This window comes from Lissotriton helveticus, chromosome 10 (assembly GCF_964261635.1).
Source record: "Lissotriton helveticus chromosome 10, aLisHel1.1, whole genome shotgun sequence".
NCBI lineage: Eukaryota > Metazoa > Chordata > Amphibia > Caudata > Salamandridae > Lissotriton > Lissotriton helveticus.
Genome location: NC_136071.1, coordinates 916,915,937 through 916,928,464, shown reverse-complemented (window position 1 = coordinate 916,928,464; position 12,528 = coordinate 916,915,937). Strand labels below are relative to the sequence as shown.

General features: G+C 44.5%; 1 protein-coding gene across 2 annotated transcripts in view; it reads left to right on the top strand.

Annotated features, from left to right (window-relative positions):
* Positions 1-12,528, top strand: part of STAM (signal transducing adaptor molecule) — a 247,460-nt gene that overhangs the window by 86,623 nt on the left and 148,309 nt on the right. For both annotated transcript variants that reach the window (XM_078663570.1, XM_078663571.1), the window contains one exon: positions 4,129-4,300. In XM_078663570.1, the coding sequence (XP_078519696.1) occupies positions 4,129-4,300 (172 nt within the window). The remainder of the gene's footprint in view (positions 1-4,128; positions 4,301-12,528) is intronic.

The following is a 12,528-nucleotide window of genomic DNA, read 5'->3' as shown; positions in this document are numbered from 1 at the left end:
ACTGAGCCTGCTTGGTCATCTTCAAAGTCATGACCTGAAAATCGCCACATAATCCAGAAACTAATGTTCATCTCACTCGGGGATCCTGCTAGCTGTAGTTATAATTGAGATGTGTTTTTGTGACATAGTAAGATGTGCCTAAATTGTGTTTATCTGTCTCCTTTTCGAATTCTTGAGGATAGCCAATCTGTTAGTAGGAGTCTATTCTTTGTTGTGTGCATTGGTCATCGCCAGTTTTCATTGTGGTGTCACTTTGACATTGTGTTTTTCCTCATATATTTCCCTTGAGACCAGAGCTTCTGGACTCCAATCTAATATATCTGAATAGTTGATTGTATCATCAGGAAGCAGTATCTTGAAGCAACAGATCTTTTGTATAACATTTTCCAGTGCAGTTGGCTAGGTATCACTCTCTTTTCAAAATGGATCTTTGAGAGCTCGATTATGTTATGAGGTTTTAAAGACTTTAACTTTTAGTTCCAACAAGGATTCTTACATTGTCACTTATTTGATTCTAAACTACCTCTTAAATAGTGATTACCGTAGTAGTCTGTTTCTCTAGTAGCTTGCATTATTTTTGTTTTGTTTGGTGGACTAATCCATTTTTGTAGGCATGAGTGTGTTGTTCTCTAATGTGAAAAGTTTCAGATATGGCATTTCATAAATTTGCCTTTAATTAAATTCTTCACAATTTATATGTGAATAGAGTTGTAACGCTGATTCTAAGATTGAAGATAGACTAATTTGGAATTGGTGCAGAACATTTCTTTCCTCACTTTTTAGGTCTCGCCTGTCGATGCGCATGCGCATCGAGCAAGCGAGACTATAGGGGCTCATCTACTCTTTATCTAACTTGCAAGGAATCGTGGCGATTCCTTGCAGTGCCCGTGACTTTTAAGCTCAATGCGCATGTGCATTGAGCTTAAAAGCGCGTGCACAGCCGCCCGCATTCCTCCGACACCTTTGAAGTGAAGCTTAGCTTCACTTCAAAGGCCCGGCTTCTTCACACCCACATGCCGCTCTGCCCCGCTCCGCCCCCTCCCCTGAGTCATCCTGCCTCCCCCCTCCCCTCTCTTCCCTCCGTCTTGTTCCTGCCTGCCCCTGTCTCTTATGTAGGGCGAGCAAGCACGACTTTCCGTAATGGGAAAGCCTACACTATCTTTGGCTTCCGAAAATAAAACGGCAACCAGTGCACATCTTAAAGGATGCTCGAGCCAGCTCTGCATCCCCTTAAACATACATTAGTTGATATTTTTTGTTAAAGGAGTAGCTCCTGTTACCTCAAATATACATCATTATTGTGAATCGCCATTAACACTGCTGTGCTTATTACTCGCCCTGTGGTTTGTAAATACGTAACTTTTCTTACCCGCTCCGCCCCCTCCCCTTCCCGCCGTCTCGCATTTCCCCTGTCGCACTTCTCCTCCCCCCTCCCCTCTCTTCCCTCCGTCTTGTTTATTGTACCCGCTCCGCCCCCTCCCCTTCCCGCCGTGTCGCATTTCTCCTCCCCCCTCCCCTCTCTTCCCTCCGTCTTGTTCCTGCCTGCCCCTGTCTCTTATGTAGGGCGAGCAAGCACGACTTTCCGTAATGGGAAAGCCTACACTATCTTTGGCTTCCGAAAATAAAACGGCAACCAGTGCACATCTTAAAGGATGCTCGAGCCAGCTCTGCATCCCCTTAAACATACATTAGTTGATATTTTTTGTTAAAGGAGTAGCTCCTGTTACCTCAAATATACATCATTATTGTGAATCGCCATTAACACTGCTGTGCTTATTACTCGCCCTGTGGTTTGTAAATACGTAACTTTTCTGAGAAACGGATTGGGTGAGTTGGTGCCCCTAAATAGTTGTGCCCTCGCATTTTTAAACGTCCTGCTCTGCTTGCAGTCCATTGAAAGCGTTGCATTTCAGTTCATTGTTTGGCATTAAATGGGGACCTCCAACAATCTGAAACGAGTTAACATCCGCCTATTGTGTTTCTAAGTGCTCTCAAGCTGCAAGGCCGAAACCACCGTGTGTGGGCTTCCCTGCACCAGCCACGGCCCATGCACAATAATCATTTCAAGTCCCGGACAAGTAATTGGATCTCGCCCTTCATTTAACAGCCAATCAAACTCAGTTAGCATTCTCTTTTTTCGAGAAATTAAATCTTTACTGGCCTCAGCCTCCGAGTATCAGAACTCTGCCTTTTTTGCAATATAATGTCATGGTACTTTTACTGTCTATGCCCTGTCCGACAACACAACGAGCGAGACTCACTTCATGCGAATGTCTGGCGTTATAAGATCAGAAAATGTCTTCTAGAATTAGTTATATGGCTAAAAGTGTCATTTCCTACCCAGAGTGGCCTGGCAGAGGGCATGTTCAATAGAGGGTTAGGTGAAAACCTATTCAAAGCGGGTTTCTTCAGCGAACTAGTACCGCAGAGCCAGTCAACCTCATTTTGTTTAAAGGCATATCCAGGTCCTCCAAAATTAAAAGCTAAAAAAATGGGGGCTCTTGTATTTTTATCACGACTGTAGTGCCTGGGATTATCCCCCCCCCCCCCCTTCCCCCCATTCTTCTACCACAATGTTTACACATTTCAAGGCTGTCTGAACACGAGCTCCCTTCCAATCTGCAAACTCCGTGCAAGTGTTTCATTTGCGGCTTTACATAACAGTTTGCACCACTGCAATTTCTGGCATTCCATGCCCCGGCGGCAAAGTGTTACAAAATAAAACTTATGTCTTCACACTAAATTACTGTCTCGGGATACGTTTTACATAACTCTATCAGCTAAGTGTGTTTTCACGGACCAGGAATGCGACCCGTGTTGACCGCGGCCTTCTGGGGTCTAAGCAGTTATTTAAATTGTTGCATTTCGGGGGGCTATGCCGTGAAAGGCGCTCCCCATTCAGCGCCCCACAATAAAACCCGCGTTAACATTCCTCGCGGGGACGCAGTGTCGCGCCTTTGAGGGGAGGGCTGCCCCCCTCATTCGGCAAAATTAAATCCATTCATTTGATCGTGTAGCCATTGAGAGGCGACACAAAACAAGCCAAGTGTGAGAAATGCTATGAGATGAAGTAAACAAAAACATTTCCATGACAAAAAGGAGTCTCTGGCCCTTAATCCACCCACCATATGCAAGCGTTTTCATCAGCATAGCGCCTGATTTGATCTCGCATGACAAGACTGCACGAATGACTGCTGACATCAAATAATTGTTTGCGGGTTTTTGTGATTGCGTGTGTATTTATACATGTATACACACACACACAAAATGTAAACACGTGTAAATACACATTACGTCCATAAGAATAATATATTGCCGTCACAGACATATGATATTCAATATCATATAATGTATTGGAGAACTGCATGCATGCTACTGTACCGGCATGTATGTGTGAACAAACACGTGAAAGTTCAAAGAAAAGTCTACATGCCAAGTTATGTACAATTTACAGCATTTGTATCTACTAGTGCAAAAACTGCTGGATTAAACAGTGCATTTATGTAAATAGAGCGCTGAGACATTTATGTGGAAAGGGAAGATTTGAAAGCAAACTTATAACCTGATTTAATTATGGTCCTAAAGTTTTTTTCATCCAACAAAACTCACCCTCAACACCTCACTCACACTCAACTCCTCACTCACCCCCACCCTCACTCACCCTCAACACCTCACCCTCACACAGTGCAATAGGTCTCACAGGATTTTTAGTTAAAGCTTTTACAAATGTTTATTGCTTTTTTGATTTGTAATTCTTTAGCATTGGCTACAAAAAATAAAAATGCAAAAGATTTACAACAAAAAACCCATAAACAATTCTAAATGCACTAACTCTAATGCTGCGAGACCTATTGCATTTCCAATGCTTGTTTGTATTGGGCCCCTCCTGTCCGATTGCTTGCTAATTTATCAATCGATTGAGCTATGTGATTGCCATAACCCCCTAAATTCTAAAACCACTTGTGATGTTCTTCAGGTTAGATAAACCTAACAATCTGATTTTGTCAATCCCCATTATTTGGCTTTGTTTGTGGAAGAGCTGGCGTATTGCTGCCAGGTAATATGTGTAAGGCAACGTATATATGTTCAAAGATGTTCTGTATTCACATGACTCATCCTATTTTTCAGCCATTGAATTATCATTAAAAGAACAAAGGCAACAGCTTTATCCAAGTACTTCCAGCCTCTTTGCATATAAGCCTGAGGGCCGAAAGGTTCAAGCTATCTATGATTTTGAAGCTGCTGAAGATAATGAGTTAACATTCAAGGCGGGAGAAATCATAACTGTACTTGACGACAGGTAAGCTAACTTAAGTACAGGCAGCTATCTATGTGCATCATGCTTAAGTCTGCAAACCTATGCAATTGTCTTCTTAGCTAGAGCCTAGTATGTGATATATCCGACTGGCAGGTAACTTGGTTTCTGCAATAATCTTCATTTACAGTCACAATTCTTAGATTTATTCCATTATTTCATATTGTCATAAGATGAAAAGTCCTGCATGCCCAAATGCAGAAAATTACCCTCGGTAAACCTATCCAGGAACAATTTTGCCCATTTGTAATTTGTTTAATAAATCTAAATCCCTTCTCAAAAGTAAATTGGAGCACAACCTGCTACTTAACATGTCTCAATAAAGATGAAAAGCACAGCCTGATAGTAGTAAATTAGAAGAGTTATATACTTTACTGCTATTGATCTGAGTGTGAATATTCCAGCATTACCTATTTGAGATGAGCAGTCTCAAAAGCTTACTGTAGCAAAGTGTTCTGAATTTTAGCCTGAATCTCCTTAGCAAAGCATGCGGTTTGTTTACAGTCGAAGCTGGATTGGAGGGCAGGTCCTTTACTATTTCACTTAACATGCCTATGATGCAGAACCAGGACTGCAAATAAGTAACAATTTCTTCTGCATCCAAGGATGCTGATTTACAGTAATATGTGATAGAATAGAAAAGCAAGCTTCAGACATCTCCCCAGCAGTTCTTGGTTACAAAGTACAAGAAAAAGACCAAAACTGATTGTACAATAAAGTGTAAAGAGAGCAGTTTGCCCAAAAAGTCTTTATTTCACAATGTTTCCAAAGCATATAAAGTTCACAGAATAAAACAAAATAAAACAAACACTTTAAAAAAGAAATCTAGTACATGAATTCAACCAGATAAAAACCAATAAGATACAATTCAAACTATCAGCACAATCTAATAGCATTTTAAGTGCCTGATACCATCCACGTTTACAATAGGTCATATTTCTTTATAAAGTGCAAGGTGCCATTGGATATTAATAAAAACAATTTCAACAGCCCTCAAGACTCACAGTCAATACAAGATAGATAGACAGATAGATAGACTTGTATTTGATTTAGACCTCTACTGTGGTCAACAAAAAAGATAAAAGTGCATTTTAAATTTCCATTATAAAACAGATCACAATGTATCGTCTTTAAAATATATTTTAAAAACATTTTAAACATGTAAACAAATTATAGCAGACAAATACATTGGGTGGAGATCTAAAAAGCCTTAGTAAGCCTTGTACTGTAGTTATATTCTATCTAAGACTTGTAGGTTTTAAAAAGCGACATCTTACCTCTACCAAGGTTATATCTGGGCAAGCAAATAGTATGAGATGTATCTTGCACACCTCAATTGCAAAGATCACATAATCCTGTAATATTGCCAGAATTTTTGTAAAAGCTTTTAGTGGTAAAATCCCCAACCGCATTAGGATAATACTGCATCACACCCTGTGTACTAATTTGAACCATAAGTATCCTTGCTGAGTCTTGTATTTTATAGTGTCTGCATAGTGTGTATACTGTGATAACTTGGAACAGTGCTTGACATCGAGCTCATAGCTTATTCTTGGAGTCAGGGTTTTCAAAAACAACCTTAGGAGTGCAGGGGTCCAAGACTTTAAAAGTGCTATAGTGCAGTGAGAAAGATCTAACGCTATTTTAAGATTCTTGTTCAAAGTATATTACACCAACCGTTTTTAAATATCTCAAGTTTTAGTAAGGGCCCTTAAGGATCCTACTTCGGCGTGTAATACATTATCCGCACATCTTATTATGTTGCTCTAGCGAAGGAGCTACCTATGGACAACTCGAGGAGCAATGCTTGGAATGTAACCGATTGATCAACCATTATCATTTTTGTCTCGTATTTGTACCTTGACATTTATTACTTTGAATGCTTTCGAGAACATACGTAAAATAGGGGGTTGTTTCATACGGTAGACCTCTATCGGGGAATAAAAATGCCTGTGACCAAAGGAAGAAATTAATCTCTTAAGCGCGCCAAAGTGAGCATCTGCTTTAAGGCTTATGTGTTGAAAATGGGAGGAATCTTGTAGGGTTTGCGTGAAGATTCTCTGCAGGTCGGTATGTTCTTTAGCTACCTCTATTGGCCTTTAACCAAGTATCCAGTCAAAATGAGTTTAAAAAAAAAATAAAAAAAATTCCTCTTAAGAATGTTTGCTTTAAAATAAAAAAAATCTCAGTATGGCTAAATAATACATTTAATTTTTGCTGTAGGCTGATCAGTGTAAGATCAAATATAGCCACATCATCGGCATACATTAAAATATGCACGTTTGTAGATGCTATTTGTGAAGGAAAGTTATTTATTTTTAAAAAGAATCAGGGAGGTCGCTGATAGATAGGAAAAATAGAAGATATGCCAAAAGATAGCCCTGTTTTAAGCTATTCGGTGTGGTTATTATTCAGGTTAGGCCCTTTTGTACTCTACACCAAGTGGCTGAGTATAGTGAAATGACTATCCTTAAAAGATTTTCAGGTATTCCCATCTTCTCTAATTTCTTCCATAGTGTGGGTCTGTCTACTCAGTCAAAAGCTGTTGTAAAATCTACAAACACACTGTAAACAACCTGTCATTTCAGCATTACATATTTGTCAATAATCGTCTGCAGTGTTATCTTTTAGTGTTTTGGACGAAATCTGGCATGAGTCCTGGGTTAACCCCTCTGGAAAAAGCCCAGCCTTTCAATTGTTCCAAGACACTGGCGGCAAGTATCTTCCCAGTTGCATCCAATAGAGCAATTTGACGGTAATTACTGGGTATTAAGCAAGAGCCTTTTTTCAAGAGTGGTATCATAATTCTCCATGTCATGAATTTGGGATTTTACCAGTTTGTAACAGTAAGAAAATATGGGGACTAGAAATGTACTCCATTCTTCTGTATTGCTCTGAAGGACTTTTACTGTGATTTTGTCAGGACCCATCGCTGCAGAAGATCTGGCATCTTTTATATTTTGAGCAGTTTGTTGTTCATTTGGTGCTGAGATATCCTGGGCGTTTTTAATCTTCATATGATTGAGTTTGCCAGAGTTGTCTGAGATCTTCTTTATTTTATATAGGTCAAGAATATCTATTTCTCAATCAAGCGACGATATGGGAGAGGCTTGTAAGGATTTTTTTGTTTCTGTTGCTTTAGCTAATATGCTCCAGAATGTTCTGTTTTTTCTTGACTACTACTTGGAGGTGCACCCAGTTGTTATCCTTTAGTTCTTGATTACTTCTTTTTTTTTCAGTTTATGAGTTTTTTGTACTTTGACATTTCATTCTGCCTGTCCACTCAATAATTCAGAAATTGTAGTCTAATTAATTTATTTAAATTGATTTGTTGCTTGATCTGATGACTTTCTATTTGGTCTATTGATCTCCTTTTCCCGGAAATCTGATATTTTCTGAAGTGAGCTCACAACGGAGGAAACAGTATGTTCGAGGCATGTGGGCTGCTGAATTTATATCTATGCATAGATCGCCGCCTAGTGTTGGGTCCGGATGATTGCACATTGTTGTCCTGGGAGAGTCTTCGAAGTATCACGAGATAGGTGGCTCCTCCCCTGGACTACAGTGCGCATGGGCATCCCCTCCATGCTCAGATTGTTTTTTTCCGCCATTGGGTTCGGATGTACTTCTTAACTCAAGTTCGGAATATATACTAATTATTCTTTCTCGAGGCCAAAAGGCCTTAGGGGCGTCGGTATTGTCTTTCGTTCGGTGCCTTTTACCTTCCAGTTCTTTGAACTAGACTTCGGAAGACGTTTTTGCCTTCGACACCAAAGGCCCCTCGACGATCGATGAAACGGAGTCCGTTCAAGCGCTGCCCCGTCTGCAACTCTAAATATCCACACATCGACGTGCACCCGGTGTGCAACAAATGTCTCTCACCGGACCACGACAAAGACAGCTGCATGGCCTGTTTGAAATTCAGGTCAAAGAAAACTCTCCGTCTTCGACGCGCTGCACGACAGTTGGCGCGGGAATCGGCGCCAGACCCGGAGAACATCTTCGGTGGTGACGACGAAGAACATTTACAAGAAGAGGATCCGGAGCACTCGGATCCTGCGTCTGAGCCAGACTCCACCGAGGACGAGGAAGAACTCTACGTCCATGATGCAGACATCGTTGAGGTAGGAGACAACGTACAACCTATCGGAGCCGTCGATGACGACTCAAGCGAGGAGCTAGGCCCAACCGCAGTAGCGGGGCCTCATAAAGACTCTTCCACGGCTCAGGTCGAGGCATCGCCGGAAGGCCTTAGCCAAGATCTTCAACACCGTTCTCTAGTCCCGCTTCAAGGCCCGACTAAGAACATTTCCAAAGAGCCATCGGTCGATCGACCACACTCAGTGGAGGAATCTAAACCAAAAGACACCAAATCGAAACCGACACTGGTTAAACCAACCATCGGCTCGACGACTTCAGAACATTCCAAGTCGAAACGTGCACTCGACCCCTTGGGATCGAAAGGGGGCGTCGAACCAAGGATCGGATCGACTGCGCCTGTGTCTGCAGTAAAACATGTCACGCTCCCGCCGACGTCCACTTCCGGTTCCAAAGATGGCGGCTCTTCCGAAGGACTCGAGGCCCAGAAGACCATCGATCCGAAAACAAAAAAGCCACCGTTGGTCAAAGCCTTTGACCCAAAGCCGAAAGTTGGATCGAAAGACACTACCGCGTCGAAGCCCAAGGGCGTTCCTGCTGCGCAGCAACGGCTCGAATCGACGCACGGCCTCAAACGCGCTGAGCTGTCGAAGTCGGTCGAATCAAAGACACCGACTCCATCGAAGAAGATCAGTCCGACGCCGATGCTTACGACGCCGATAAAGTTCGGACTACCCCCAACAGCACGGCCTAAACCCATTCAACATACTCAGGCTACCGACTCCTCCAAGTCGACGTCAGTTGCCGCAACCACTCAGCCTCGGTCGGAATACGTTGTGTTCCAGCCACCGTCCCATGACGACCAGTCAAAACTCTACATCGACTCCGAATCGGGTCGACTCACCATTTACAAGCGTAAGATCAGGCCTGAAGCGCCTATGGAACATTATAGGATACCACTGAAGAAAAAGAGAGACTCTACCACCTCTCCTGTTCTTTATGAGCCCATGCAATCATATGCTCAGGACTATACCTACTCTCCCACAAATGTCACTGAGGATGTGGAGGAAGGGGACAATGAGGACCAGTTTAACTATCCCATGGATACTGATCAAGATGAGTCCCAGCCGTGGGCTGACACTGTGGACCCTGCTGAGCCACACACCACCCCTGATACTCTTTCATATGCTATCAAGCCTTCGCCTACTGAAGATACTGCTGCGTTCCCCGCACTGATTGAGAGGGCGGCACATAACCATGACGTAGATATGCACGCTGACCCAGTGGAGGAAGACTTTCTTTTTGATACGTTCTCCACATCAGAAAGGTCTATAAAAACTCTGCCTATGCTCAAAGGTGTGCTCAAACATGCAAGTGACATTTTTAAAGAGCCCCCTAAAGCAAGGGTGGTGAACCCAAGAATTGAGAGGAAGTACCGGCCTGCGCCCGTGGATCCTACCTACATCAAGGGCCAACTCCCACTGGACTCCTTAGTGGTGGCTAATGCTCGCAAAAGAGCGAACTCTCAGACAACGGGTGATGCTCCTCCTCCGGACAAAGAGTCCAAGATCTTAGAGGCCTCTGGAAAACGTGTGGCAGCTCAAGCTGCTAATCTTTGGAGAATCTCCAATACCCAGGCCCTGTTGGCACGATATGACAGGGCACACTATGACACGTTAGAGCAGTTACTGCAACACCTGCCAGATGCTTATAAAGAAGGGGCAGAAATACTTATACAAGAAGGGAAGTTAATCTCCAACGCGTCCATTAAGTGCGCGTTGGATGCAGCCGACACTGCAGCTAGGGCCATAAACACTAGCGTTATGCTCAGAGGGCATGCCTGGCTCCGCATCTCTGGATTTAAGTCGGAGATCCAAACTACCCTGCTCAATCAGCCAGTAAACCCTGACTTCCTGTTCGGTCCGGAGGTGGACACCACTCTTGAAAAGATTAAGAAGGACACTGAAACTGCAAAATCCATGGGAGCTCTGCAGTCTCAGCAGCTCAGGGGCGGTTCCTTTCGTCGCTCCGGTAACAGGGGAGCCTCAAGAGGACAAGCGTCGCAACAAGCCCAATACACCAAGGGGGCACACAAACCACCTACAACAAGAACAATAGGGGTGGATACCGTGGGAACAGCAGCAAGGGCAGAGGACGTGGAAATAATAATACCAGATCCTCCGCCACTAACAAGCAGTGACGTCTTGTCACTGCCCCCCGACCATATAACACCGGTCGGGGGGAGACTCCAGCAGTTCCTGCCAGTCTGGGAAAGCATTACCACGGACAGGTGGGTGAGACAACTTATACTACACGGTTATTGTCTAGAACTGACCTCCACTCCACCCAACATACCTCCAAGGCACCGTCCTAAGTCCGCCGAGCACATGCACTTATTGCAGCAGGAAGTCATATCCATGCTGCAAAAAGGCGCCATAGGACTCATGCCTTTAGAACAGCAGGGTACAGGGGTGTACTCACTGTACTTCTTAATCCCAAAGAAAGATGGGTCTCTACGGCCCATTCTAGACCTCAGACCTCTGAACCAATACATCCTGTCAGAACACTTTCACATGCTAACGTTACAGCAAGTTCTGCCATTGCTCAGTCAAGGAGATTTCCTAGCAACATTAGATCTGAAGGATGCCTACTTCCACATTCCCATTCAGCCCAGTCACAGGAAATATCTCAGGTTCACCATCAACAACCAGCATTACCAGTTCAAAGTCCTGCCTTTCGGGGTCACTACAGCCCCCAGAGTGTTTACAAAGTGTCTAGCGACAGTGGCCGCGCATCTTCGGCGGCAACACATCCATGTCTATCCGTATCTGGACGACTGGCTTGTACAGGCAAAGTCAGCCCAGCAGTGTGCCGACCACATGTCCCGCACAATTCACCTCCTACACAGTCTGGGATTTTCGCTCAATTACCAAAAGTCCCATCTTCACCCCGCACATGTACAGCAGTACCTAGGCGCGGAAATAAACACGCTCGCTGCCACAGCGCAACCAAACTCAGCGAGAGTCAACAGCATGCGAGTGCTCATTCAAAAATTCAGGCCACAACACTCACTCCCGGCGCAGGTGTTCATGCAACTGATAGGCATGATGGCCTCCTGCATCTTTATAGTCCCCCACGCAAGGCTACACATGCGTCCGCTTCAAGAATGCTTAGCACGCCAGTGGAACCAGGCTCAAGGACGGCTGGAAGACCTAGTGTTGGTGACCGGTCGTGCATACAACTCTCTGCATTGGTGGAACACACAAAACCTTTGCAGGGGACGACCGTTCCAAGAGCCTGTGCCACAGATAGTACTGACGACGGACGCATCTCTCCAGGGCTGGGGAGCGCATGTCCTCCACTATACAGTGCAGGGACTATGGACACCGCAACAGCAGAAAATGCACATCAACCTACTAGAACTGATGGCAATGTTCATGGCAATGAAGGCATTCAAGTTGCATCTCTGCAACAAAGTCGTGTTGATCCGGACGGACAACATGACTGCGATGTATTACATCCAGAAGCAGGGAGGGACACACTCCCCACAATTGTCACACCTAGCACAGTGCATGTGGAAGTGGGCCATTCAGAGGAACATGTTCCTCATGGCGGAACACCTCCCAGGCAAAGACAACCAGATGGCGGATCTGCTCAGCAGACACAGCCATCAAATGCACGAGTGGGAGATACATCCCTCGGTGCTCCAGCCATATTTCCAGCAGTGGGGTCATCCAGAGATAGACCTCTTCGCTCTACACACGAAAACGCAAAATGCCGCGCCTTCTCCGCCAGGTTCCCACACCGGCAGTCTCAGGGCAATGCGATATGGATGAACTGGTCGAACAAATTTGCGTACGTCTTTCCTCCAGCACCACTCATACCGCTGGTGGCACGCAAACTGAGGCAACACTCCATGACGCTCATCCTGGTTGCTCCAACGTGGGCACGACAGGCATGGTACACCACGTTCCTAGACCTCTCCGTGGTGCCCCACCAGCTCCTAAGACTCACACCCAGTCTCCTCACTCAGAGCCATGGAGACATACAGCACCCAGATTCGCAGCAGTTGAGCCTTGCAATATGGCTCCTGAGGTCATAGAGTTTGGCTACCT